Source organism: Mirounga leonina, unplaced genomic scaffold (genome assembly GCF_011800145.1).
Source record: "Mirounga leonina isolate KUSES-001 unplaced genomic scaffold, KU_Mleo_1.0 Mir_93, whole genome shotgun sequence".
In the NCBI taxonomy this organism is placed as follows: Eukaryota; Metazoa; Chordata; class Mammalia; order Carnivora; family Phocidae; genus Mirounga; species Mirounga leonina.
In genome coordinates, this window is record NW_023270854.1 from 16327995 (window position 1) to 16353673 (window position 25679).

At 44.7% G+C, this 25679-nt stretch overlaps 1 protein-coding gene across 7 annotated transcripts in view; it reads right to left on the reverse strand.

Moving 5' to 3' along the window:
- The window catches only part of ZNF532 (zinc finger protein 532), a 106663-nt gene that overhangs the window by 36504 nt on the left and 44480 nt on the right, over nucleotides 1–25679 (reverse strand). For all 7 annotated transcript variants that reach the window (XM_034996102.1, XM_034996108.1, XM_034996104.1 and 4 more), the window contains 3 exons: nucleotides 19803–22168; nucleotides 6296–6477; nucleotides 1943–2119 (listed from right to left, as the gene is read on the reverse strand). In XM_034996102.1, the coding sequence (XP_034851993.1) occupies nucleotides 1943–2119; nucleotides 6296–6477; nucleotides 19803–22151 (2708 nt within the window). In that variant the 5' untranslated portion in view covers nucleotides 22152–22168. The remainder of the gene's footprint in view (nucleotides 1–1942; nucleotides 2120–6295; nucleotides 6478–19802; nucleotides 22169–25679) is intronic.

Consider the following 25679-nt stretch of genomic DNA (forward strand, 5'->3'; position numbering starts at 1 on the left):
CATAATGTTCAGTCATTTGCATAACCACCTGTGAACCAAATCCTGCTAGGAGATTTCAATACCTGAGTCTCCAGTGTAGTCGGGGCTATTGATTTTGGGGGGCTTACATAAACAGAGCAGAGATGGATTTAATGTCAAAAGGAAGCTTCTGAATCAAGTGTAGGCCAGGTAGCATTCCAGCAGGCACAGCAAGGCTTTACAGGAGCCTGAATGGGGAAAGGTGGCAGGGACGAAGGATCTCAAGGCCCGCTGTAATACAGTCGTGACACACGGAGCCCGACGTGCAGCCCCTGGGGTCCCAGCCAGGCTGCAGGTGAGGACTCGCCTCGGCCAAGCACCACCACCCACTCACTATATGAATGCAGCTGAGTTAAAGTTCACTGGTTTGGCAGTTTTGTTATATTTCACCTATATTTTTTTTTCTTTTAGTTTTACAATTTAAAACATACTAGTCGATGCCTATCTTTAGAGTTGGTACTTATTAAAGAACAACTGTAGCAAAAATAATTTTAGGAAAATACTGGAATAATTTTTTCCTATGCATTACTCAACCTGGAAAATTACTGTTTTAGCTTATCTTAATCAGGTGCTGCCCTGTATTCCTAGGTAACAACTGCTATTCCAGATGTCAGTAATGTTTTATTTATTTATTTGAATAAAGAACCAAATTAAAAACTGTATTAACTGGGGGCAAGACACTGCCTTAGTGCCTAGAAGCTTTTCAACCATGAACAGTGAAGACCTCAGAGTTCACTGAAGTGCGTCTTCATGGTCAAGATACCAGGTTATATCTGCAGTTTGTTTCATTTCGAGGATCCACAGAGATCAGAGTGAAGGTCTTCCTAGAACAGAATTCCAAACTTTATCCTCATTTTTTAGTAAACACTCCTATAGTGTTCCGTCATTAATATTTTCCCAAACTCAATGTTACCATAAAAGCCAGACACACATTGGCATATCTGCACATCTTCCCTCTACTTCCTTGATTATGGAGTTATGGGCAAAGCACACCAAGAGCTTCGAGCAGCAAATCTAACCTCACGCAACAATCAAATTCCACGTTGCCATAAATAACACGGGAATGAAATGAGCTTCACCAAGAGCATCTAATCCAGTGCTGTGTTCGCAACAAAGAGGAAATGTGGAAAGGACCAAAGCCACCGAGCCCCTCTGTGCTCCAGAGAGAGGGACTACTGTGTGCCCCACATTTTAAATGTCACCTTTCAGCCTCACACAAACTCTGGGCCATAAGCACTACCCTCACTTTATGGGAGAGAAAAATGGATGTTGAAACAGAGCATGTGATGGCCCCAGACCTCACAGCTGGGGGCTGGGGGCTGGGTGGTAGGACTCGGAATCCAAAGCCCACACTCCCTCGTCTTGGCTAACTGCCTGTGACGCAGGCAGGCAGCCCAGGTCTGCTCAAGTACCACTTCGTCATTAAAGACTCAACAAAGCCAAAACTGACAAAACTAGGAGCAAGATTAAGACAAAAATGAAATCTGCTTTTGCTCATCAAGCACTTACACTGGTTATGAAGTTAAATTCAGTATCCAGTGTTTTAAACTGACTTCGTATCATGTTATGATAAAAAGTGTATCCTATAAGAAACCGTGTTAGAAAAAAAGGAAAGATGACAGTATGTTACAGTTCCCCTCAAACTTGTTAAAATCATCCTAAGAAAAAGAACAAAACTGATAAATATTCACTTGCTTCGTGGAAACTGAAGGGCATAAATGATAAGTGACATTTTCGGCCGGAGGCTTCCCCGGGAAAGAGCGGACGGGTTTAGGGAGTGAGGAGCTACCAGCTGTCCCTCCTGGAGCGGTGACATCTTCCTGGTGGCATCGTTCTCACATTGTTCTCTAGCCCACAGAACTAGGCCCTCCTCTCAATCACTGAGAAGGCGGTGGCATGAAGGTCAGAAGGCGGCAGGACTTACTTTGGTTCTCCTATCTTGACGCCGGGATGCTGAGTGTAGGCATGGGAATGTGTGCTTGGGGCAGACTTAAACGCCATGGGACAAATAGGACACTTGTAGAAGACTTCACAGTGAGAGCCCTGGATGTGAGACTTCAGAGCGGCCACGTCAGAGTACACGACATTGCAATGGACACACCTGCCAGGAAAACAAACACGCGGTCGTCAGCACGGGACCATCACGCACGAGCACTTTCACTGTCAAAGTCAGGTAAAATGAGCATCTTGTAATGGCCTCCTGAGGCTTCTCAGGGCTTTTAGGAAGTAGGTCTTGCTTTGTTTTGTTTTCTATTTATAACAGATCGAATTATTTTTATATATTTAAGAAGGAAGATCATGAAGAAGAAAAACGAAACTCAAATGGTCTATGACTTGGGCATCTTTGAAACTGCTGGAAGTAAATATCCAGACTCCAGCGTGTGGGGAGACCGGTGGATTGTGGGGACGGTATCAAGGCCGGGGAACACGGCAAGACCCTAGGACTTGTGACTCTGGAGAACACTCCCACATGCTGGATTCGGACCCTAGGCCCTGAGGTTCCTAGCCACCCCGTATGCCCAAATGGCATTGCCAATGGAAGAAATCTTCACCGCCTCAACCTACATGCCATCAACAAAGGGGCAGAGAGGACAAATCAGGACAGGCTTCGAAGCCATGGCCATGGTCTCCTGGGACACACTGATGCTGGTCAATGGCTCTGGAGTTAAGGGGGCCTGTTGGGTAGAGAAGGTTAACCACCTAGACTGCTTGTCTCCTGGAAAATAAGTTCAGGTACACTTACATTTGTTTTAAGAAATAACATCAATTAAAAACTTCTGAAAAATCAACATAGCTAAATAGTCGTTCTGGTTAACTTTACTTTTTGAATGTGTGATAATGTGATTAGCCCGTGAACTGATCATATCTAGTCCTTTGGAAACAAGCTGATGCTTAGGTATGTTTCTCCCCAAGCTCTTCTTTCTCATGCAGGGACTCTCAGCACACTGATTACATATCCACTTGATGACCTCGTCGTCCTGTGTTCACACCTGAGAACTACTGAGGGTGGGCTCTGGAGACGCTGAGAGTCTGTGGAGGTAAGCCTGTAACACACCTGAGCAGACACGTTCCTGGATGTGAAGGTGGGGGCTGACGTGGGGAAGAGGGACTGAAGACAGCAGGCAGTGCTCCGTTACTTCTGCATGAATTTAAGGTACTTTCATTCCTAGAACCTCCCCTCCAATTCATGGAGATGCTTCCAAAGTCACACAGGAGTGGCATTCTCTGAAGTATATGGGTTCTATAAAGCATGCCGCGTTAAGCTTTGCAAGCGTTCCATAAAAATCGTAATTCGTGTGTTAGCATTTTTTAAATGACTTAAGGCATAATGTTCAACAGCATATACATTAAAAACACTAAATCATAATAGGAGAATAATTAAGGAAAGCTCCTCTATCTTATCTACTTGAACTATTATGCCACCCAAGCACACTGAAATTATTTTGGGTTAACCTGAACTTGTGTTGTCTTAAACAGGTTACTGATCCTCTCTGGGCCTGTTTCTTGTGTGTAAAAAGAGAAGAGTCGAACTCAGTCACTTTTTAGTTCTTCCCAACCCTACAAGCCTGATTCCTACGTAAGAGGAGGATCCCATCAAACAAAAATGGATCACTAATGAAACAGAAGGGTCCTCCCACAGCGGCACCATAAACAGAACAATTTCCTCAAGGGCAGAAAGGTGGTGTTCAAAGGGCAAAGACCCAAGAAGGGCAAAAAGAAACAAAGAACTAATTCTCTGAAGTCGCCTAGACTGGGAGGGAGATTTAATCTTAAGGAAAATAAACCGGAAGTTAAAGGCATCTAGACAACATTTGAAGGAGGAGGCCCAAAGAGCACCACAGAGACCACGGGAAAACCCTCCTTAACGTGAGGAAAGAAAGCAGAGAATTTAAAAACCAGTTACAAAAAGAGAGAGTTTTGTAAAATATCGGCCCACAGGTAGAAGAAAAGTTTCCGGGGCACAGAGGCCGACAGGAGATGGAAAGATGACAGACAAAGAGAAGACAGAATTTGAAGGGTTCATACAGTATCTTCATGCTACTAAAATCTTGTCTATTAAAAAATATTTCATGTACCTGAGGCCCTTTGTGTTCTGGGTACCAATCAAGTTTCTCTTCACGTTTAAAAAAAAAAAATTTTTTTTTAATGTTTATAATATACAATCCTATAGACCCCCTTTCAAAATGCAGATCCAATGGATCAAAAAGTAGGAAAATTCATGGAAACCTAGGACTTTTACCAAATCGACCAGGAGCTAGGAGTGACCCCCTCACTATCTAGGAGATGCGATATGATCAAGAAGAGAAAAAACAAGACACACGGAGTCACGAAGAGACAAGTGAGGCACGGGAGCTCTGTTAAGAGAGCCTTCTCTGACCGAAGAAAAAACAAAGTGAAAATGATTGCGTATAGAGTATTTCTCTGTGTGTAGAGCGAGGAGAAATAACAAGGCCAAGGGGCTGCTAAGTCCCTGCCAAATATCAGGCAGGACCATTACATGAAGCAGCAGGAAAAAAAATTAAGGTCAAATATTTTTTCTCCCACCTAAAGAGGTCAACATGAACTACGCAGAATACACACACAGAAGCATTTTTACAGCTCTTCTAAGCCTCGAGTCCAAGAAAAAAATATACTAAACACAAACATTTTTTAAATTCCAAGTGCCAAATTTAAGTAACTCTCTGAATGGGGGGGAAGAAAAGAAAAGCAAGGGATAGGCTTTCCCAACTGAGTTGATTACTTTTAGCCTGAGTGCAGAGCTTGTTTTAATTTAGGAAAGACACCAGGAATAGTGAGAATTGCAGAAGTCCTACTTCCTTTATTCATTCCAGCCTAAGTTTACTTTCATTATACTCAAAAAATAAACATTTGAGGGAAGTTTGGCATCTGTTAAAAGAGTTGCAGAGAAAAGGGTGCAGAACTGCTTTTCACTATTAAACAAAGAACCCAGTAATGATAGTTTCAAAACACGGGGTAAGAACCAAGGTATCGCTGCGTACGGGTTTTGCGGAATCAAGGGCACCTTCAATGCGTACCTTTCCTCAGCACTTAGAGCATGCATTTCCATCATCTGTAACGTGGAGAAGGAGCGGCACCACATCGATGATGTTATAGACAGGGGCACCATGGTACAGAAAGAATATGTAAACTACCACCAAGTGGCAAAACAGCCACACAAAAAACTCTAGCTCCTTAATTTCCAAACCAAACGTTTCCTACTAGGGTAGATCCCAATGCATTAAGCATTTGTGCGTCCCTGGCTTGGAGGCATTTGATAAAAATGGGAACGAAGTCTCTCTTAGGGTTAGAGAAACGGACAGAGCCATTGATGATGCCGTAACCTAAATGTAACTGAAATAAAACCATCAAATTATACCAACCAGACTTCACTTTTATAAAATATCATGACTATGTAACTAGAAGAAAGCACCGTGTATTAACAGTCTAACATTAAAGTTACAGGCAACCAAACACTTAATTTTCAGATAAACACACAGTACAGTAATACCTCTATTAACAAAGACACTGTGTAGCAACGGCAGGTTTTCTTGGCTGACCTTCATTGGGTCAAAATATAAAAGGCACAGGAATGCATTTCAGAAGGTCACAACATGGAAGGTGAAGCTCAAGTACATCATCACTCCATGCCCTCTAAATGAACATTAGATAGCCAGATGTTGTAAAAGACTTTATCTGAGATTCTCAGGGGACAGTGAAAGGGGCCATAGCTAAGGGAAACGCCCAGACTTGGGTAATGGGGAAGAAGGGACAGAGGAAGGTTTACCTTGGGTAGAAGGTTCTTCCACAAAGAGCAATGATGTTAGGAAAGGGCCAACACCCAATCCTTCGATGGGATGAAATAAAAGTAAGGGAAAATGCACCCTGTGTTTTGATCAGAGGAGACGTATTAAGAGGTACAGAAATGCATGGTGTTCTTACAGGGGTTAAAACGCAGAGAGCGTGACAACAGAAGGATGCTGGAAAGGGTGAAGAAAAAGCTCTAACAGTTCATCAAAGCTGAATGCTGCCACATGCACAGTTTTGCAGGCGGATGGGCTCCGTCTACCCTCAGCTCTGTGGGGACCAGAGGGCCAATACCACAAGGACTCAAACAGATCAACTCTACCACACATGAACTAGGTTCCCAGAGGATCTGTTAATTGAGGTATCACTGTACGACCCTGAAAACGGTGTGCAGAGACCCCTTGAAATTCGAGACGCTGTGCAGTTACAAGTGAACAGGCTTTACTTGCACGTAAGTGAACAATATACTGACCGAAAACCAACTCTCCGTGTGTAGTGCAGACAGTTCTTGGTGACGTGGCTCTGGAAGTGCACCGACCTGCAGATGGCCCCACACTCGGGGCAGGTGTAGGGAGATTTGTGCTGATGGATTCTCTGGTGTGATGCATAACTGCACTGGTTAGGAAGCAGCATCTGGCAGATAGTGCAAGTCTTCTAGATAAACCAAAGGGGGAAACAGGGTTGGTCCTACGAAGTATTTTCTAATATGCAAAGAAGCGTGGTTAAAACCCCAAAATAATTGCACATCGCTCATTTCAAATACTGCTATCATGGATTCTAAGCCCAAGGAAAAAGCAAAACTTGAAAGTTAAACGTTTAATGTAATTCCTCTTACTCTGGAAAATAAAAATAACAGGTACTACTATGTAGTCCGGGTCACCCCAAAGCATGAGGTAAAGAGAATTAATTATCAGCTTCAGGTAGACTTCCAATTTTGTTACATTTGCATTTTGTTCAGTGCAGAGAAGAGGTATTAGGAAAGGTAATCTTGCAAATTATATTAGCAAGTCAGCTTTCATGTATAATTACAAGTTTACAAGCATCTATCTCAAGAGTAGCCAGTTCCCACAACCCATAAAAAACTTTCTTCAGAATAATAAAAATTAATTAGAGACTAATCCAGTTTGTTTGTTTCTTTCTTCCCCTTTCTTTTCCCAGTCACTTCATTTACCTGAAATCTAAAATCTAAAATACAGGAATGCAAAAGAATGACCACAGCAATTAGTTGTTGTTCTTCTACTTGAGTTGGTCCCTCAATGGATGAGCTGGACATTATAGGATTTATAATAAAACCAATGAACTCAAATTCAGATACATAAATTTCAGTATTAAACTGAAACTTTATAAAGCTTAAAATCTAGTCCCATATAAAATAAAGACAGAAATGCTCTTTGGAAAAGGCCCTACATTTAACTAATCAGGAAAAACTGAAACACACTAAAAGTGAAACATACTATTTTTCATCCCCTTAGATGTAAGCAGTAAACATGGCATATTCTTAAAACACAAGAACAGAAAACTTAAGGTAAATATAAAGCTAGGACTTACTGCATCCACCCCAAAAATAAACCTAACACAGCACAAGATAAAATATATTCAAATTCTAGTTAGACAGTAATGTAACAAGTATCTACTACCTTCTAAAATGTCTAATTTGTACTAAAGTCAGTTAAAGAAATCCTCAAAATACAGACTCTAGCTAAGATTTAAAATGACGTTTTATACTGATGACAGAGTTATAAAATTTTTTAAAGATTTTTTTCTTTTAACCTTTGAATCAAGCCCCCAAAATTAAGGTTTTAAATTTTTGAGCAACTGAAACTATCGAAAACCAGAAATTTGCCTGAAAAATCTGTCCAGTTTTCCTCCTGAAAGGACTAAATACAAATGTTATCCCACAAAATGTTTATTATAATCACAAAATAAGAACATTACAGGCAGCTTTGATGAGGCCAGCGTCATTTTAAAAAAAGCATTCCTTTTCTAACAACACATACAGCCAAGGTTAAAACAAGCCACAACAAGGAAAAGCCATCTGCACCTTCATGCATTAGAAGATCCTGTTGATGTCTACACTCTCACAGGTAATCACTGGTTCCTTTGAACTCAGGTCTTCTATTTGCTCTTGCCACATGGTCATTAATCCCAGGCAGTGAATCATACGTCTGCATTTCCACACACACCTTAGATATGGACCCCATTCCACTACAGGCCAAGTGATGAAGTACTTTAGATACATGCAAATACAACACCCCATTCGATTCTCAAAATGATCTAGGACATAGGTAAGTGAGATCACTGGGAAGCTATGTATATTTTTGGACCTGAGAGCTCACTACTTAATCTATTAGAACTGCCTGACCATTATGTTTGGATCCGAGTGGACACCATCTCTACAGCTTCTCTTTTATCTAAAGCAACATGACTACACTAGTTTATAATAGGGAAAAACAGCAACACAAATAAAAGAAATTCTTCAAAAAAAAAAAGCTAAAAATAACTTCCACATTATCTCTTGTCAAGATCTATCAACAAATATCCTTCATGATACATACAAAATTCACAATGAATCATTTAATCTTCCTTGTTGGACATTTATTTATTTATAATACATATATAAACAGTCATGGAAATACTGGCGAAGAGGTTTTGTTGCCAGCAGCTTAACTGAGTATCAAAATGATACAAGAAGAGATTTTATGAACTACTGAGTGTTCCTTAGGGCAGGATTCTCTAACTGCAAAGACTACGAAAACCGTGTTAGAGTAACAGATACCAACGACAAATACCAACCTTGCTCATACCCGTTTCCTGGAGAGGGGAAGCGGTCCCTTCGTGACACACGGTGTGGCGGGGCAGTCCGGCCCGTGGGGCTCTGTGAGGGCTGCTGGAGGCCATCCCACGCCCGCCTCCCGCCCCGGCCACTGACTAGCTCCATGTATTTGCACTCACCCATTTCCCCTTGGCTGAGGCTCCTTACCCACTTCAGACACAGAAGTTCAAGGAGGAAGTGGAGGCCAGTAGGCACCACCACCCCAAATTAAAATGCGGCCACAGTCTGCAATTACTGAAATGGGAGAATTCAGTCACTGGGGAATCACACTGGATAACGGTCTTATCTCTATACTCATGCACAGACACTGTATTTGCTCCCACATTTCTCTCTGGGTACCTGCTGCCACTCCTTCCCTCCATTCCATTTTGAGGAAAAGCATGGTATTTTGGTTGTGGACATTCTCCTCCTTGATGCTTGTGTTATCAACCGTTTTACACTCACATGAGGAGTGCCTGGCTATACTCCCTGGACTTCCTGCTGGTTTTACTCTACCTGTTTTCGATAACGCGGTGCTACCCCTGCATCCCTAGACGACGGCACAGCATCTTCATAGCACTAATGAGAATATCCCATTAGCTTGTCCGGGATCCTTTGACTTCGTGGCAATGACAGCTGTTCTCTGGATCTGGGGGATATAGTAGCCCGGGGACAGGCCGGAATTTCTTTGCGGTTTACAAGAATCTGACTTTCCTTCCCTTTTTTTAAAATCAAAGGAACTAAAATATATCCGAAAACTCTAATTCTCTACAAGTTGAGGCTATTTACAAGATGGGTAACGCAGTTTAATGTGACAGTACTTAACTGTTTGAATAGAGAAAAGTATACAGTAGGCCCTTGAACATGGTTTGAACTGCGCGGGTCCTCTTACATGGGGATTTTTTACAGTACAGTACTGTAATGTAATTTCTCTTCCTTGTGATTTTCTTAACATTTTCTTTTCTCTAGCTTACCTTATCATAAGGATATGGTATATAATACACATAACATACAAAATATGTGTTCATCAACTGTACATGTTATCAGTAAGGCTTCCAGTCAACAGTAGGTTAGTAGTTGGGGAGGTGGGCAGGGGCTGGGCTAAATAGGGGATGGGGGTTAAGGAGTATACTTGTTGTGAAGAGCACTGGGTGTTATATGTAAGTGATAAATCACTAAATTTTACTCTTGAAACCAACATTACATTACTAGGTTAACTAACTAGAATTTAAATAAAAACTTTAAAATAACCCAGTAGGCTATTAGTAGTTAAGTTTTGGGGGAGTAAAAAGTTATACGTGGATTTTCGACTACATGAGGAGCGCTGCCCCTAAGCCCCACATTGTTCAAGGGTTAACCCATAATAAAACGCACTAAGTGGTTTCATGTGTCTTCTGACATTTTACTTATATTAAAGTATTTTCAGTACTTTGTTAATAAATGGCTAATTCCTACACTGGGGCAGACTCATTTGCTCAGAGAACTGCTACTTTTTAAAGTAAGATATTACCTTTCCATAGTCAAGTAACACGAGAAAGCTACAGGAAGATAAAGCTGAGAAGAAAATCACATTCCATACGTGATAAGTACTCAAACGGTGCCTTTTCTGCAGCTGGCACGTGGATGCAGGCTGGGAGGAAGGGGAAGGGGGCACATCACAGCCCTATTGAGGACTCAGGATGCTAGGGCTTGGCATCCTCCTCGCATGCCACAGGAATTATCTGGGTAACGAGGAAAGTAATTCTTTTGTGTTTCAATTCATGTTTTAAGGAGAAAAACTGCCTGGGAAGGGTGAAAAAAGCTAGAGAAACAGGAGTAAATACACCATGTACTGTGCTTACATTTCAGACACCAAAGCGGGCAGAAGCCTGAAACAGTGGGTCTGAAGGTCAAAACACTGTGTGTTAATAGCCCCCCCGTGCTACATAAATGGGTTTCTGTCCCATTGACAGCAGTTTTGTAGTTTTCTGGCTACGGCAAAATTACCCCCAAAATAGTATCAGTAATAATAAAGCACACCAGTCTGCTTTCTGGCTCTCACTTTCATCCTATTTCATGATGAAAACACAGACAGAGCATGTCATTTCAGATCTCACTCAGACTGGAAATAACACAAAGCAAGATTTATAACAGAAATGACTCTTTCTCCTTTTGTTTCCAAACTGGTGGGTTGTGGTGGTTTTGTCCTCAAATCATTCTGCTCCACTAAAAATTTCTAATAAGAGTTGACAGTTGAAAGAGCAAATTTGCAGAAAGCGGTATGGTCAGCACATATAATCTACTCAGATGATAATCACGGGAGAAAAGGTTGATAACGCTAAAGTGCAAACTGGGACAGGACTAGTCCGACCGGAATTTAAATTAAGCACTTAGAAGAAGAGCAGGACCAAGAAAGAGTTGTGAGTCTACGACTAGTAATATTTTGGGTGGGCGAGGGCATGGAGGTGGGCTCCACGGTTTCCCGAAGCAGCTGCCTGGGCACAGTATGTCTAGAAATGAGGGCTGACTGGGGCTGCTCAAGATAATTTAATCTACGTGGTGTGTTGTGTTAATGATGCTCAGAAACTAAACTGAATCAGCAATCCCTGAAAATGAGGATCACTGCAGAAAAGTCACCTCTAGCTGCACTCTTGGAGCCGATCTGGCTAGAACCCAAGATTCCATTCTCTTATAATTCTTATGGCGCCTGCCACCATCAAATGCTTCTCTATCCTAGGTTGTTGGCGTGACAAAGCGGAAAGAATAATGAACCGGCTATAAAGAAACCTTGCTTCAAGTCCCCATTGTGCCACTCACTGGGCATTTGTTTCTCCAGCTGTAAAACAAAAGGGTTGACCAGAGGACCTGTAACATTCTCTGACTTATGGCTGATGTCGATTCCACAGGAAGAAAACATTCTACCAGTTAAGAGGTTACAGTATGCACTTCTCGTCTGTACTTGGCTAAATTTAGTCATGGGTTTACTGAAAGGTGAAGCAATGACATTCTGATACATTTTAATATCAATTATTAACAGTACAGTTGTCAGCTCTTAAATACTTCATGGAGAACAGGGAAGCTTCTCCACCCTTCCACCCACTCCTTTTCTGCATGTGCCCCAAAGCATGGATTATTATGAGCAGATAGGCTGGAATAAAAACCTCCAAGCAGGGCAGATTTACTGGTGTTACAAAGTCAAGTGGACGTGTGGCTCCATTTACACGGACTGCTTGGTTCCCCGCGGCTGGGCGGGGAAATGACCCACCCAAGATTCCTTGCCATCCCACCCTCTCCTTCAGCTGCTTGCTGCTCTGGGAGATCGGCAGACATGGGCAGGGCAGTCCAACCCCAGGCTAAGCGTGCCTGGGGTCCTGTCTCTATCACATGTCAGAGTGTGACGAAATTCCAGGACTTGGACTCTGGCTTGGCCCTGAGCTAATAAACCATACATTCCAACCCAGCTCCTAGCAGAGGCGAGGCCTGCACCAGCCGGTGTGTTGAGCAAGGGGCCAGTTGCGAATAAAGTGGCACTCCGATTCCCTGTGCAATCATTACGTTTGTAGAGATGGTCCACAGAACATTTGGAAGAGGAGGAGTAACTGGCAAATGCCACCAAAACCTTCCTTCATTCCATTATGTTCTCGTAAGTTCTGAAAAGGCTGAACGCACACGTGTGGGGAGACAGTGGGAGGCGATCCAGCACGTGCGGCCACAGTTGGGGTGAAGAGAAAAAGAGACCCTTTGCTAGGTTCCAACAAGCACCCTTGGGAAACTCCCGGAAGGCCCCATTCCAACAGCAACGGGAGTCAACATCTAAATGGAAATGAGACATGAAAGGGTAATGGTGACCGTGCTCAACCGAGAAAAGGTGGTTCCAGAGAGAGACTGTGGGGTCTTCGGACGCTGGGATCCACAGATGACAAAGGGAAAAGGAAAGATTCGCCACCTCATACCTAACTGCTTTCACAGGTGGGCTAAGGGCAAGGATCTGTGGAAATGTCTGAGCTGGAGAGAAGAGACCAATCTTGGAGTGTCAAGTAGGATGCTGTGCTCCCAGGACACCTAGTTCCAAAAAACAACTGAGAATCATAGGCTGGAAGGCTCGGGCTGAACCTAGTGATGGAATTATGGAATCTCTCCTTGAAGACACAGCAGCTACACAGGATGTTTAAACAGAGTGAAACTTCCGGGAAAAGGGGATAGACGTACCTTTCCCTATTCCCTCCACTAAATACAAGTGAAAACTCCTGGGCATTATATATAAAACCGACACTAAAAGACTCTGAGACGCAGAGAGAAGGTAGGCTGGCTAGAGAGCTCAGGACCCTAGGAATGACACAGTGATGAGTTCTCTTGGTTTCTTTTTGCCTCATATAACTCCCACATTTGGAGCTGAAGAAACTGGCAACCCAGAAACACCAAAAGGTAGAGACCAAAAAAAAAAAAAAAGAAAAAATCCCCAAGTAAAGCCTGCTATCACTAGCCAAACAACCAGGAGAGGGTCAGGCTAACAAAAGAGAAAACTTTTTAGACAATGACTGCTCTACTCCAGCCAACCACCACGCCAAGTCCAGGTGCAGCCCAGACTTCTAGCCTCTTGCAGCTGTAGTAAGTTGTCCCAACAGCCCTGCCCGGATGGTGTCAGCGAAAGCCAGCAGGGACCTATCACACCAAGTGATGGAGTCCTTCTACGAGCCCAGAAGGTGTTTTAAGAAAAATCCCCAAAGAAATCTCCAGGCCCAGATGCTTTCACTGAAGAATTCTACCAAATATTCAAAGAAAGATGAACACTAATTGTACAGTCTCTTCCAGAAAATAGAAGAGAACACTTCTCAGTGCATTATATAAAGCTAATATTCCTGTCCAAAACCAACCAAAGACAGTACCAAAAAAATTGAATATAAATGTAAAACTCTAATGCAAAATATTAGCAGATAAACTTCACAATATATAAAAAGCATCATACCGCTGACCAAGTGGGATTCATTCCAGGGATGCAAGGCTGGTTCAATACCTGAAAACTCAATGTAATTTATTCCCCCAAAACACTGAATCCAATAAATGAGTTCAATGATAAATATAGAAAAATTAACTGTATTTCACTATGTCAGTAATGAACATGTAAGCACTGAAAAATACACCATTTACAATTGTTAGGAAGGAAAAAAAGAGCAAAACAAGACATTTAGAGGACTTGTATGATGAAAACCACAAAACGATAAAAGAATCAAAGATCTAAATAAATGGAGAGGGGAGCCTGGGTGGCTCAGTCAGTTGAGCATCTTGATTTTGGCTCAGGTCATCTCAGGGTTGTGGGATTGAGCCCCACATCGTGCTCCACCCTCAGCACAGAGTCTGCTTGTCCCTCTCCCTCCACTCCTCCCCCAGCTCACATATGTTTTCTCTCTCTCAAATAAATAGATTTTTAAAATCTTTAAAATAAATAAATGTTCACAAACTGAAAGACTCAACATAGTAAAGGTAACAATTCTCCCCAAACTGATATACAGGTTTAACCTAATTCCTATAAAAATCCCAGAAGATTTTGTAGATATAGACAAGACTATTCTAAAATTTATATGGAAACGCAAAAGAACTGGGATTGCTAAAAACAAGTCTGAATGTCAGCTACACTTCAATTAAAGAAAAATAACTCTTTTGAGAAAAAAGAACAAAGTCGGGCACATCAGTGTACTGGATTTCAAGACACTTTATGGTCACTATAATCAAGACTGTGTGGTACTAGTGGAGAGACAGGCATGTAAGTCAATGGAACAGAACCCAGAACCCACAACTAGCCACACACAACTACACCTAATTGAGGGGCACCTGGCTGACTTAGTACGTAGAACATACAACTCTTAATCTTGGGTTTGTGAGTTCAAGCCTCACACTGGGCATAGAGCTTACTTTAAAAAAAAAAAAGTGTGGGGCACCTGGGTGGCTCAGTCATTAAGCGTCTGCCTTCGGCTCAGGTCATGATCCCAGGGTCCTGGGATCGAGCCGCACGTCGGGCTCCCTGCTCAGTGGGGACCTGCTTCTCCCTCTCCCACTCCCCATGTTTGTGTTCCCTCTCTCACTGTGTCTCTGTCAAATAAATAAAATCTTTAAAAAAAAATTTTTTTTAAGTGTGTGTGTACACACACACCCACACACACACACACACCAACTGATACTCAACAAAGATGCCAAGGCAATTCAACAGAGGAAAGACAGCCTTCTGGACAAATGGTATTAGAGGCAGAGGACATGCATGGGGAAAACAAACAACCACCACCACAACAAAACTCAGCATAAGTCTCATAACCTTATATAAAAACGAACCCGAATGGATCATGGGCTTAAATACAAAAACTAAAAGTATAAAACTTTTAGGAAAAAACACAGGAAAAAAACTTTCAGGATACTGAGCGAGAAACAGGCTTGACACCAAAAGCGTGAACTGTAAAAGGGAAAACAGATACACTGGACTTCATTAGAATTGAAAGCATTTGCTCTGCCAGAGACCTGTTTACAAGACGCAAAGGCTCAACTGCACTTCAAAAAAACTTTTTTTTTTTTAAAGATTTTATTTATTTATTTGAGAGAGAGAGAGCACGAGAGGGAAAAGGGCAGAGGGAGAAGCAGACCCCCTGCTGAGCAGGGAGCCTGATGTGGGACTCGATCCCGGGACTCCAGGATCATGACCTGAGCCGAAGGCAGTCGCTTAACCAACTGAGCCACCCAGGTGCCCTCAAAAAAACTTTTTAAAAAAATGGAAAGACAAGCCACAACTGGGAGAAAAGACTTGCAACCACATACCCAACAAAGGACTAGTATCAAGTATACAACAAGAATTCCTACAACTCAACGGCGAAAAAACAGAAACATGATCTAAATAGAAAATGGGCAAAAGACTTGAAGAAACATTTCACCAGAAAGGATGTACAGAGGGCAAATAAACACGTGAAGAAGGATGTTCTACATCATCAGCTACTGGAGAACTGCAAATTAAAACCACAATAGCTATCACCTACCTACCAAAATGGCTAAAGTGGAAAATACCACCACCAAGTACTGGCGAGGCTACAGAGAAACCGGATCACCCATACACTGCCCGTGGAATATAAAACGGTTCAGCCACTCTGGAAAAGAGTTTCTTAAAAATATAAATGTGCAACTACCATACGACCCAGCAACAGTACATGTAGGCATTTCTCCCAGCAAACTCAAACTCACGTTCACCCAAAAACCTGTACACAAATGTTTACAGCAGCTTTACTCATAATGACCCCAGACTGCAAACAATGCAGACCGTCCTTCAAAGCCTGAAAGGTGAATATACCCTGTGGGACAACCTCACCCGGAATACTACTCAGTGATTTAAAAGAACAGACTCCTGGTACATGCCACAACCTGGATGAATCTCCAGGGAATTATGCAGAGTACAAAAAGCCAATCCCCAAAGGTTACAGATGGTATGGCCCCTTTACAAAGCACTCCTGAAATAACAACGGAATAAAAATGGAGACAGATTAGTGGTTGCTGGGGGTTAAGAAGCAGGTGGGAGTGGCTCTAAAAAGGCATTATGAGAGATTCCTTTGGTTATGGAAATATTCTGTAGACTCACGGCACCAATGTCAATATCCTGGTTATGATACTGTTCTACAGTTTTGCAAAGTGTACTACTGAGGGAAACTAAATAAAGGGTACATAGGATCTCGGTATTATTTCTTACATGAATCTAAAATTATCTCAAGGGGCGCCTGGGTAGCTCAGTCGTTAAGCGTCTGCCTTTGGCTCAGGTCATGATCCCAGGGTCCTGGGATCGAGCCCGGCATTGGGATCCCTGCTCCGTGGGAAGCCTGCTTCTTCCTCTCCCATTCCCCCTGCTTGTGTTCCCTCTCTCGCTGTGTCTCTCTGTCAAATAAATAAATAAAATCTTTAAAAAAAAATTACCTCAAAATAGAAAGTTCGATTTTAAAAAGTCAGTGATTCGAGAAGGAAGACCCAGAACATTGCACAGAACACTGCGGCATTATCAGGCAAAATTTTTAAATGATTATGGTAATTATAAGTAGAGGGGGGCAGCAGGAAAGAAGGTGGAGGAGGACAGGCAGGAAGAATAGCCCCGCTGCCTGTGAAGGCATACATGTCCCTCTAGGCCTGGTGGAGTTGAAGGCTGGCAGGCAAGGAAGGAGGGGCAGCAGGGCCATCAGTCCTGCTAGGGCCCCGTGGTCACACCCTTAACTTTCAGAACCAACAGCGGCAGCAGGTTCAGTGCCAGCAACCAGTGTGGACGGTTCCCTAACTAAGACTACTCCACAGACCTAGGGAACCCTGCCGGGGCAGAAGAGCTCAGTTAAGCCGGAAGAGAAAATGGGCAACTTAGGGGCAGCGGGCACAGGGCTAACCTTGCGCTGGATTCCTGCTCCAGAAGGAATAGTCAGAGGAGGAGGCTACAGGGGGTTCTTACAAAGGTGAGGCAGTCCACTCTCTCAGTTCATCGAAGACTTACCAAGAATGTGGAGGTCTACAGAGAAATGGAAAGTAAATGTTTTAATAACCTGACTGTAGTAGACAAGAAAGGAAAGACGGGGATCAGGAAAGACTGGTACTTGAGGTGCCCCAACTCAACTTCTACATTTTATTAGAAGCCATAAGTGTTTTAGGTGTCATTCTCAGGGAGGTAACAGTTCATGCAGGTAGATTTTTTTCCCAACGGGATTTACGTTCACAAATTTTAAGTTGTCTGACGGTCATGTGAATGGCAAACTGGAGAAGATGAAAAGAAGAATTCTCCCTCTTCTCTCTTCTGTTCTTCCTGACTTCAGCCCCCAGCTCCAGGTACCACCGTTACCTGACGCCACACCAGCTGACTGCAATGGGTTAGGACATCCCTAGCTTCCACTACATCTGAAGCTGGTACAGCAATGGCCACATGGATCCTACCAACGTCCTGGACTGGGGAAGGGACTCTGGGCTGGCTTAACTGAGTGCTGAAAACGTAGCAGCCCCCCCCTCCTCCCGCCACTGACAGCGCAGGCTGGGCTGCTGAGCGAGAGACCAGGCTGCCTGCCTAGGTCTGCAGGAGAACCCTCCTCTGGCCTAGTCTGGGAAGAATGGGAAATTATGGGAGGTGGTAGGGGGGCGTTCTGGGCAAGGCCTCCAACAAGATAAGGGGAAGTGGGGCACAGGCAGAGTATGCCAGGAGGCACATTTATGTCGCCGGCCGGTCGTGCCTGGATATGCAGGCAGCTGAGGCTTATGAGTATAAATATGACACTTACCCAGGCAGAGTCAAAGAGGGGGCAGGGGAGGGGGACGTCTGGCTCAGTGTACATTTGGCCCCAGAGTTAACGTTACTCTGCCATGACTCATGCCTAAGTGTCCCAGGTGAAATGGGTGAGCTGCACTACACACTTATCCAGGCCAAATGCAGAAGTCAAGGCAGAGCAGCCACGCGCACGAGAAGAGATGTTAACCTCCATCCTTGAGGGAAACCTCCATCCTAGTTTGACCCTAGTTTGACCTTCATCTGGCAGTTGAGCCTGAGCGGTCCACAGAGAACAAAAACTGGGAGAATCCGTGGAGGAAGGGAAAGTCCTACCTTCTTGCCCACGTCCTTTCTCCTTCCTGGAGAAGAAGAGATCCCAAAGAGAACAGCCTATGGGAGGGCAGCTCAGAATGCCAGATACTGAGCAGTGCACACAACTCGGGAGGGGTGGTGAGAGCCCTCCGAAGCCAGGGCTGGATCTGCCACCCCGCGCAGGATACCAGCAGACGGAGAAAACAAGGCAACGGAACACACACAATGAAAGAAAGGGTTTTTGTTTGTTTTTTTAACCGCATCCTTTCAAGATAGGGAGAAATATTACCTTTCTAATGAAGCCGTGACAAGGTAAGAGGCACCTAGAAAGAACCCAGGCCCTAGACCAGGATACCCGAGAACAGCATGTCAATCACCACCTTCCTGAACTAGTTAGCCACTCCACTCTGAATGTTTCACCATCCGAGCCAATGAAACATTTAGCATCCAATGCTGCAAGAATGCTCTCAAAACTCTATCATTTCCATCTCCACTAAACTGAAAATCCAAAGAAAAACACGATTGCAGTATTCTTGATCTTTTAGTCCCCAAACTCAAAATCCCACCAAGAACTTGACTCGGTAGTTGCCCTTGAGGAACTGACTGTGGCAACTCTACCTGACATCTAGAACGCAGCATCAACCCCCTGGTCAGCAAGAGGCAATAAAAGAGGAAAACAAAGGAAAGACTGGCTCACTGCCGGGTCTTCACAAACAGAAGTTCGAGCCAGCATGTATTAGCTCAAACTAGCATCCCCCCCCTTTCCAATTTCACAAGTTCTCTGCTTTGGACAATAAATCATATGGTCTCTCCAGCTTGAATCTGGTTCATTCGACATGTCTAGTTACTTCCAAATGAGGATCATATATCTGTAAAATATGCTGATCTATTGGCCAAATGATGCCTCATGGAGAAAAGTAAATGATAGAAGATAAAAAGGACTCACTGATGCCCACTGTGACACGTACTTCACCAACATCAACCTACACATCACCACCAAAAAAAAAAAAAAAAGCTACAAAGAAATGCAAAGGCATTCTATTCAAAGGGAGATGGTTTTCCATCTGTAGCTTAAATTCATTGTACTGAGGATTATTACTGAACATACTTCTGGACCAACATCCTAAGTAAGCAGGCACACCATATTAAGTGGGTACCAATTAAGTCTGTTTAACTGTACAAAACAGTAATTCTAAATAACATGAGGAATTTTTTTTAAATCCCAAAAACATCATTAATAACTCAAGAACAATGGTGATGTAACCTGACTTGAACCCCTAACACAATGGCATGATACCCTTAATTAGCGCCAGATCTCAGACTTCCTGCATACATACCACTGACCCAACAATTACAAACTCATTTATCCTAAATCTAAGGCGCCGTAACTCAACTAGTAGAGTCTCTGTCTACAAAAAAAAAAAAAAAAAACACCTTCCAAAAAAATTGTTTTTAAAGACTCCTATTACAACATTGTGCAAGTCTATGAAAACAATCCTGTCTCTGGCGCGTCACACACACACTTGCCTGAGCTCCCACCCCTAAAATCGAGGGCACTGTACAGAGCACTCGTGTCTACAGATTCGTCCCCGAAACACCAAAATATAAGTGATACTCTACTTGTCCACTCGTATCTGCAGCCTGCTGGAAGTGTGTAGCCAGCGACGTCTCGTCCTGGAAAACTTCGTTACACTCCAAACATTTCAGACTATGCCTGCAGAGCTTGGATGGGTCTTCATCTAACGGCATAGCTGGAATGATGGGTGTGCTTGAGGGAGCGGATATGACTGTCCCCGTTATGCCAGACTGAATTTTCGTTACAGTGTGTGTGCCGGCTCCCACGGAGCTTGGAAGAGCAGACGATAAAGTAGAAGTATTGCTTGACGGAGAGACAATCATTTGATCAGCTGGGACTGGCTTTAAAATCAAGTGGGAGCACTGCATCACAACCCCCTTTTCCTTGTGCCCGCGGGCGTGGGAAAGGAGACTGCACTTGTTGTAAAAAACGAGGTTCTTTGTACAGTGGTTACACGTTACTTCAATGCGCACGCTGCGTCGGTCATAGTGCTGGGTCAGGCTCTTTTCGAGGGCAAAGGAGTCCCCACACTCCAAGCACTTGTACCCGCGGGTCGGTAACGTGATGCCTGCGTTGGCAGGAGGACTGAGGTTGGGGATGTAAACTGGGACTGGGTTGACGCTGCTCAGCACCTTGTTGAAAGCTTCCACCACGGAACTCTGCAAGGAGGACACCACCTGGACTCGAGACACCTTTTTGGGAGGTTGCGAGGCTGCTGCGTTGATTATTGCCTGCTTTATTTGCTGCTGAGGTTTGGTTAGCACTTGGCGGAGCTCCGAGGTGGCCTGGGCGCCCTGAGGCAGAAGGTTAAGGTTGGCGAGGTGCACAGTCTTTGGCACGAGTTTGGCGTTGGCCAGGCTGGATGCCGGCACCACAACGGTTTGCTGCTGGATGGCATTGGCGGCTTTGATGATGGCGCTGCTGGCGCTCTGAACCGAGGCAGCAGATATGACCGTGGCTTTGACCGTCGTGTTGTTAGCCAGCTTCAAATTGATGACTTGAGATCCCGCTGTCTTCACGGCGGACACCGGGAGGAAGGCAGTGGCCACGGGCTTGATCGTGACCTGTTTGGGGGCCAGCTCTGCAGGGGCGACCGCGTTGGTGACCACCGCCGACTGCAGAGGTGCTCTGGGCGGGGAGGAGAGGACGGCAGCCGAAGCCGGAGAGGACAGGAGAGACGTCACAGACGCCATCACGGACCCGGCCTGCTCGGAAGGCTTTTTTCCCGAGTCGAGATCGACCTCGGGCAACACCCTTGTCACTGTTCTCTTTATTTCCCCAGAAGACGTCTTGATGGTTTTGATGCGGACTTTGGGGATTGCTGGGGTCGACCCTGCGGGGGAGGACGGCGACCCCTTGCTGCTGTTCTCGCTGGAGATGCTCCGCGGGCTATCCGGCTGCTTCAGGGACGCTTTCTTCGTCCCGTCGATGAGGCTCTGGGATTCGGGAGACTTCTCCATGGCTCTGGGACTGTCATTCGCTTCTTTAGGTGACGGAGAGGACCCGCGGGAGTCGGTCACGGGCTCCTTGCGGGAGTCGGAAGCGGCCCGTTTAGCACTCAGTGCTGCTATCGCAGCTATGCACGAGGACAGCTTGGACGACGGCTTTGACCGCGATGGCACGCCGCCGCCAACGCCGGGGTCGCTCTTGTCCGGGCTCGGCTTCCCGTCGTGCGCCCGGCTTTCAAGCACCTTTTCAGAGTTTTCCTTCAGCTTATCCTCTGCTTTTCTGGCTTTAAAAGGTTCGTAAACACTCAGATTTACGGAATTTGTTTCCGCTTCTCTCTTAACAACTCTGTTTTTGTCTAAACTGCCTGCAGGAGAGATTCCGGTTGTGCTCAAGCCGTCCCCTCCGGGCGCCTTTGGCTTGTCATAGTCCTGCTGGGCAGACGACGACCCCGTCAACACATTCGACCGAAAACCGGAACGCACGTCCTCTTTGTCCGGGGGGTCGTCCACTTCTATCTTCTCGTCGTCGTCAAACTCTTCAGCACTTGAGATGGGGCTAAACTGGCTGAACGCGGAGTCTTTCAAAGTCACCTCGGAGGTAGGCGCCTCTCCTTTCAAGGCCTTGGATCCGTCTTTGCCGTAACTGTCGAGAGAGGACGCGGTGAGAAACCCGTTGTGTAAGCCGTTGCCGGTGGGATTGTGGCCGTCTTTCTCCGCGCCCTCGGATGAATCGATGTTCCGGACGTTCTTGACGATAACGCTGACGCCCACATCAGAGGAGGAGGGGGTGTGGGAGTCCTCGTCTCCGTGGGCGTTCTGCTTGATGTGGCTTTCCTGGTCATCGTGCGCAGACTCAATAGCTGCTTTTGGATCGACCATATCTGGGATGTCAAATGCTGCCAGGAGGTCATCAAAGTCTGGGGTCTTCATATCCCCCATGGTCATGAATTTGATCAGATGTTCTGTTAAACGAACAGAAATAATGCCATCAGCAACGAACACTTTGTAATGATGGGATAAATATCCCTCCGGGACTTACACGAAAACACAGTGATGACCAGCAAGAAAGAGCAGGTTGGGAACTACGCTTCCCACAATGCGGAAACTCTGAGTGAACAAGCATCCGGAGAACACGTACAAAGCCTTGATAATTACAGCTTCCAACTCATTTCCCCAAAATGCTTCACAGTATTAGCAGCACGGCAACTCTAACGAGAATGAAGTTGACCAGAACAGGTACAGCACAGAAAGTAAGTTTTGATGTAACAACTAGAAAACCCGTAATTTACCACTGGATTCGTTGCATGGTTTTCACAAAAAGCTACTCCCAAACCTATTTTAATCTCTACAGCACTCGATTCTACTGGCAAAATGAGCGCGACTATGGTCACTGTCACATTTGGCCTATCACATTAAAAGGAATATATGACAATCAAAAAACCAATTATGGATTTCGATTCACCCACACAACAAATGAGCATCCCAGCCCACCACGGGCTATCTACTGCTAATAGAGTTCGGCCTGAGATTTAAAAAAGAAAAAAAAAAAAAAAAATTCCCAAGAAGCTTATTCCATCAGTTTTTATTTAATCCTGATTTTCTCTATTATGTTAGGGGAAAAAATACTCTCCTGATAGGTTAAAAAAAAAAAAAAAAAAAAGGACAGCATCCCTTCCTTCTCCCTCCCTGGTTCAGTGCTTTTAGTGGTGAAGGTAACACACGGCCGTTTCCTAATTGCCATTCATCCGACACAGTTGTTATCCAACTGACTGTGGCAGCTGAGTGCAGCCCTGCCATTGACCCTTGCTCTCGGCGTCTACCAACATGGACCCAGGGGCATGGCAGAGCCTGGGAGAAGGCAGGCCTTCTCCTATGCACTGGGGCCAGATCGGGGTGGGTCACATTATGTGAAGTGCTCCCATTAATGTCGGCAAAACCCTGAGCGGTAGGAGGACAGAGAATCTGAAGAAAAAGGATGGTCAAGGCCATTGCTAAAGATGAAGGATTATAAACGCATGAAATGCTTGGGGTCTTTAAAGGGGACCCTTCGCCCCACCTGCAGAGGACATGGGATTGTGGAGATCACATGAAACTCCACCACAGGAGAGATCTTCCTCCTCCTGCCTGAACCCCAGAGCACTCCACCTGTGTTTCTATGATCTTCTGGTATGCAGCACGGCACATGTGCGTACTTGTCTCTTCATACCTACTAGCCTGTCAGCTGACTGCAAATGGCAATGTCCCACTCACCTTTGCACTGTAAATGCCACATGACTAACACCCCATGAGTCAGGGGCCAGCACACCGGACTTCTCAGAAGGATGGGCCTAGGCCCAGCTCTGTCACTCACTAGCTCTGGGATGCTCAAGAAGTGAGGGAATCTCTTTGGGCCTATTCCCTCTTTCTGCAGTGGAGGTTAGGCAAGCAGCCAGGAAGAGAAGGAAAATAGGAAGCAAAATTCAATGCCAGAAGGGAAGAGGCTTACAGCTGATTTTAGGCAACTTTCAATGCAAGAATCAGCCTAACTGATTTGTAGATATGTGTTCCTAAGACTCTTTCATCTTCAATACTTAACTACTGTTCCTCCTTTTAATCTCCTTTAAATCACTGAGAAATTGTCTCCCACATTTTACTGAAGTATTTAATGATTTTTCTTTTTGTACAAACTGCAAGAGATCGTGCATTCCTTTTTTTTTTAAGAGGTTATTTATTTATTTGAGAGAGAGAGGCACAAGCAGGGAGAAGGTGCAGAGGGAGCGGGAGAAGGAGACTCCCCACCAAGCTGGGAGCTCACGAGCTCATGAGCTGGGGGCTCATCCCAGGACCCTGGGATCATGACCTGAGCCAAAGGCAGATGCTTAACCAACTAAGCCATCCAGGCGCCCTGATCATGCATTCCTAATAAAAACTATATGGGGGTCAAGGTAGACTTCCTACTGAGGTGACAATATGCGTACCAGTGAAAACTCAAGTCCATCTGCAGGTGGTAACACACCCTCCTCAGCTTACTCACGGACTGCGGGACATATCCAAACACTTCTCGTTATTTGGATGGGAAAAACTGCTATTGAAGAAGAAATCACGCTTGGTTCTGTAGGAGCTATAGAACAAATCACCTTCCATTCACATAAGTCTCAGTTAAGTAAGAATTAAAGAAGTCACATATACTTTTCCCTAGATGGTTTGCTTAGCCTAAAGAGAAAATACCCCGGGGCCACCATTCTCTCAGATGGACACCTGACGGACCCAACAGGGAATAATGTATCCCCAGCATCAAACTACAGCCCAGAGAAAACATCAACACTTCTAAGTTGATATTGTTGTGAAGTATCTATGACTGAGTCATACCCAGTGCAAGTTCTGTGATTATCATTTTCTTTTTAGAATGAAATCGAACATACAAACTGCAGAATACAGGGAATGAAAAATCCACCTGTCAGATAATACCCACGTAAGAGTTCACCCACTTAGGAATAATCCCCTAATGTCACTATTTTTATTTTTAAGCAGCAAATGGCAGTTATAAGTGAAAACTCACGATAAACTCATGATAAAATCACCATTAACAGGGCGCCTAGGTGGCTCAGTTGGTTAAGCGTCTGCCTTCGGCTCAGGTCATGATCTTGGGGTCCTGGGATCAAGTCCCACGTTGGGCTACCTGCTCAGCGGGGAGTCAGGTTCTCCCACTCCCTCTGCCCCTCCCCCCCCGCTCGTGCATGCACACGTGCTCGCTCTCTCTCTCTCCCTCCCTCTCTCTCTCAAATAAATAAAATTTTTAAAAAATAAATGAATAAAAAATAAAAAAATAAAATCACCATTAGCGAAGCATCCAGCCCCTGTGGTCGATCTCTACCAACCATGTTGATCCAAGTTTATAGATCGTGGTTTTTACAGAAACTCAAGACACAGAATCACCAACTACTGCCCAACTCCCACCAGAGTTGAAAGGGTCTGAAAAGAGTTGAAACACTGAGAAGTGTTTTTTTAAGCCACCACTTATCCAAAGCTTGGACCCAGGCTCTAGACGTCCCCGGAAGTAGACAGGCTCTGCCTAAATCTCTCCATCCTTTACGGTGACAACAGATTTATGTCATGTGCCCTCTCCTTATAATGTGGGTGAGCAAAGAACATCACCCAGTTTCACATCATTCACTCCAGATGGTAGTCGGTTCAGGAACAAAAAGAACATAAAAGGCCATTCAACGACTCACAGGTGGTAGGCCCAGGACACACAATCACCAGAAATGATAAAAGGTCTCACATAAAACAAAGCCTGTTGAGCAACTGACAGGTCGGATCCGCAGTGCAACTGGCATGTACTCTTAGGAATACGAGGAAGATTAATAAAGGAATCTCAGCATCTTCCTCTCCTGGAGACACGAGGGACCTGCCGGATTCACCCACATGCAGGGACTCGCGCACTGCGGCCACAGCGTTCCACCACCCGGTCACCAGCAGGACGGCACCGACCTC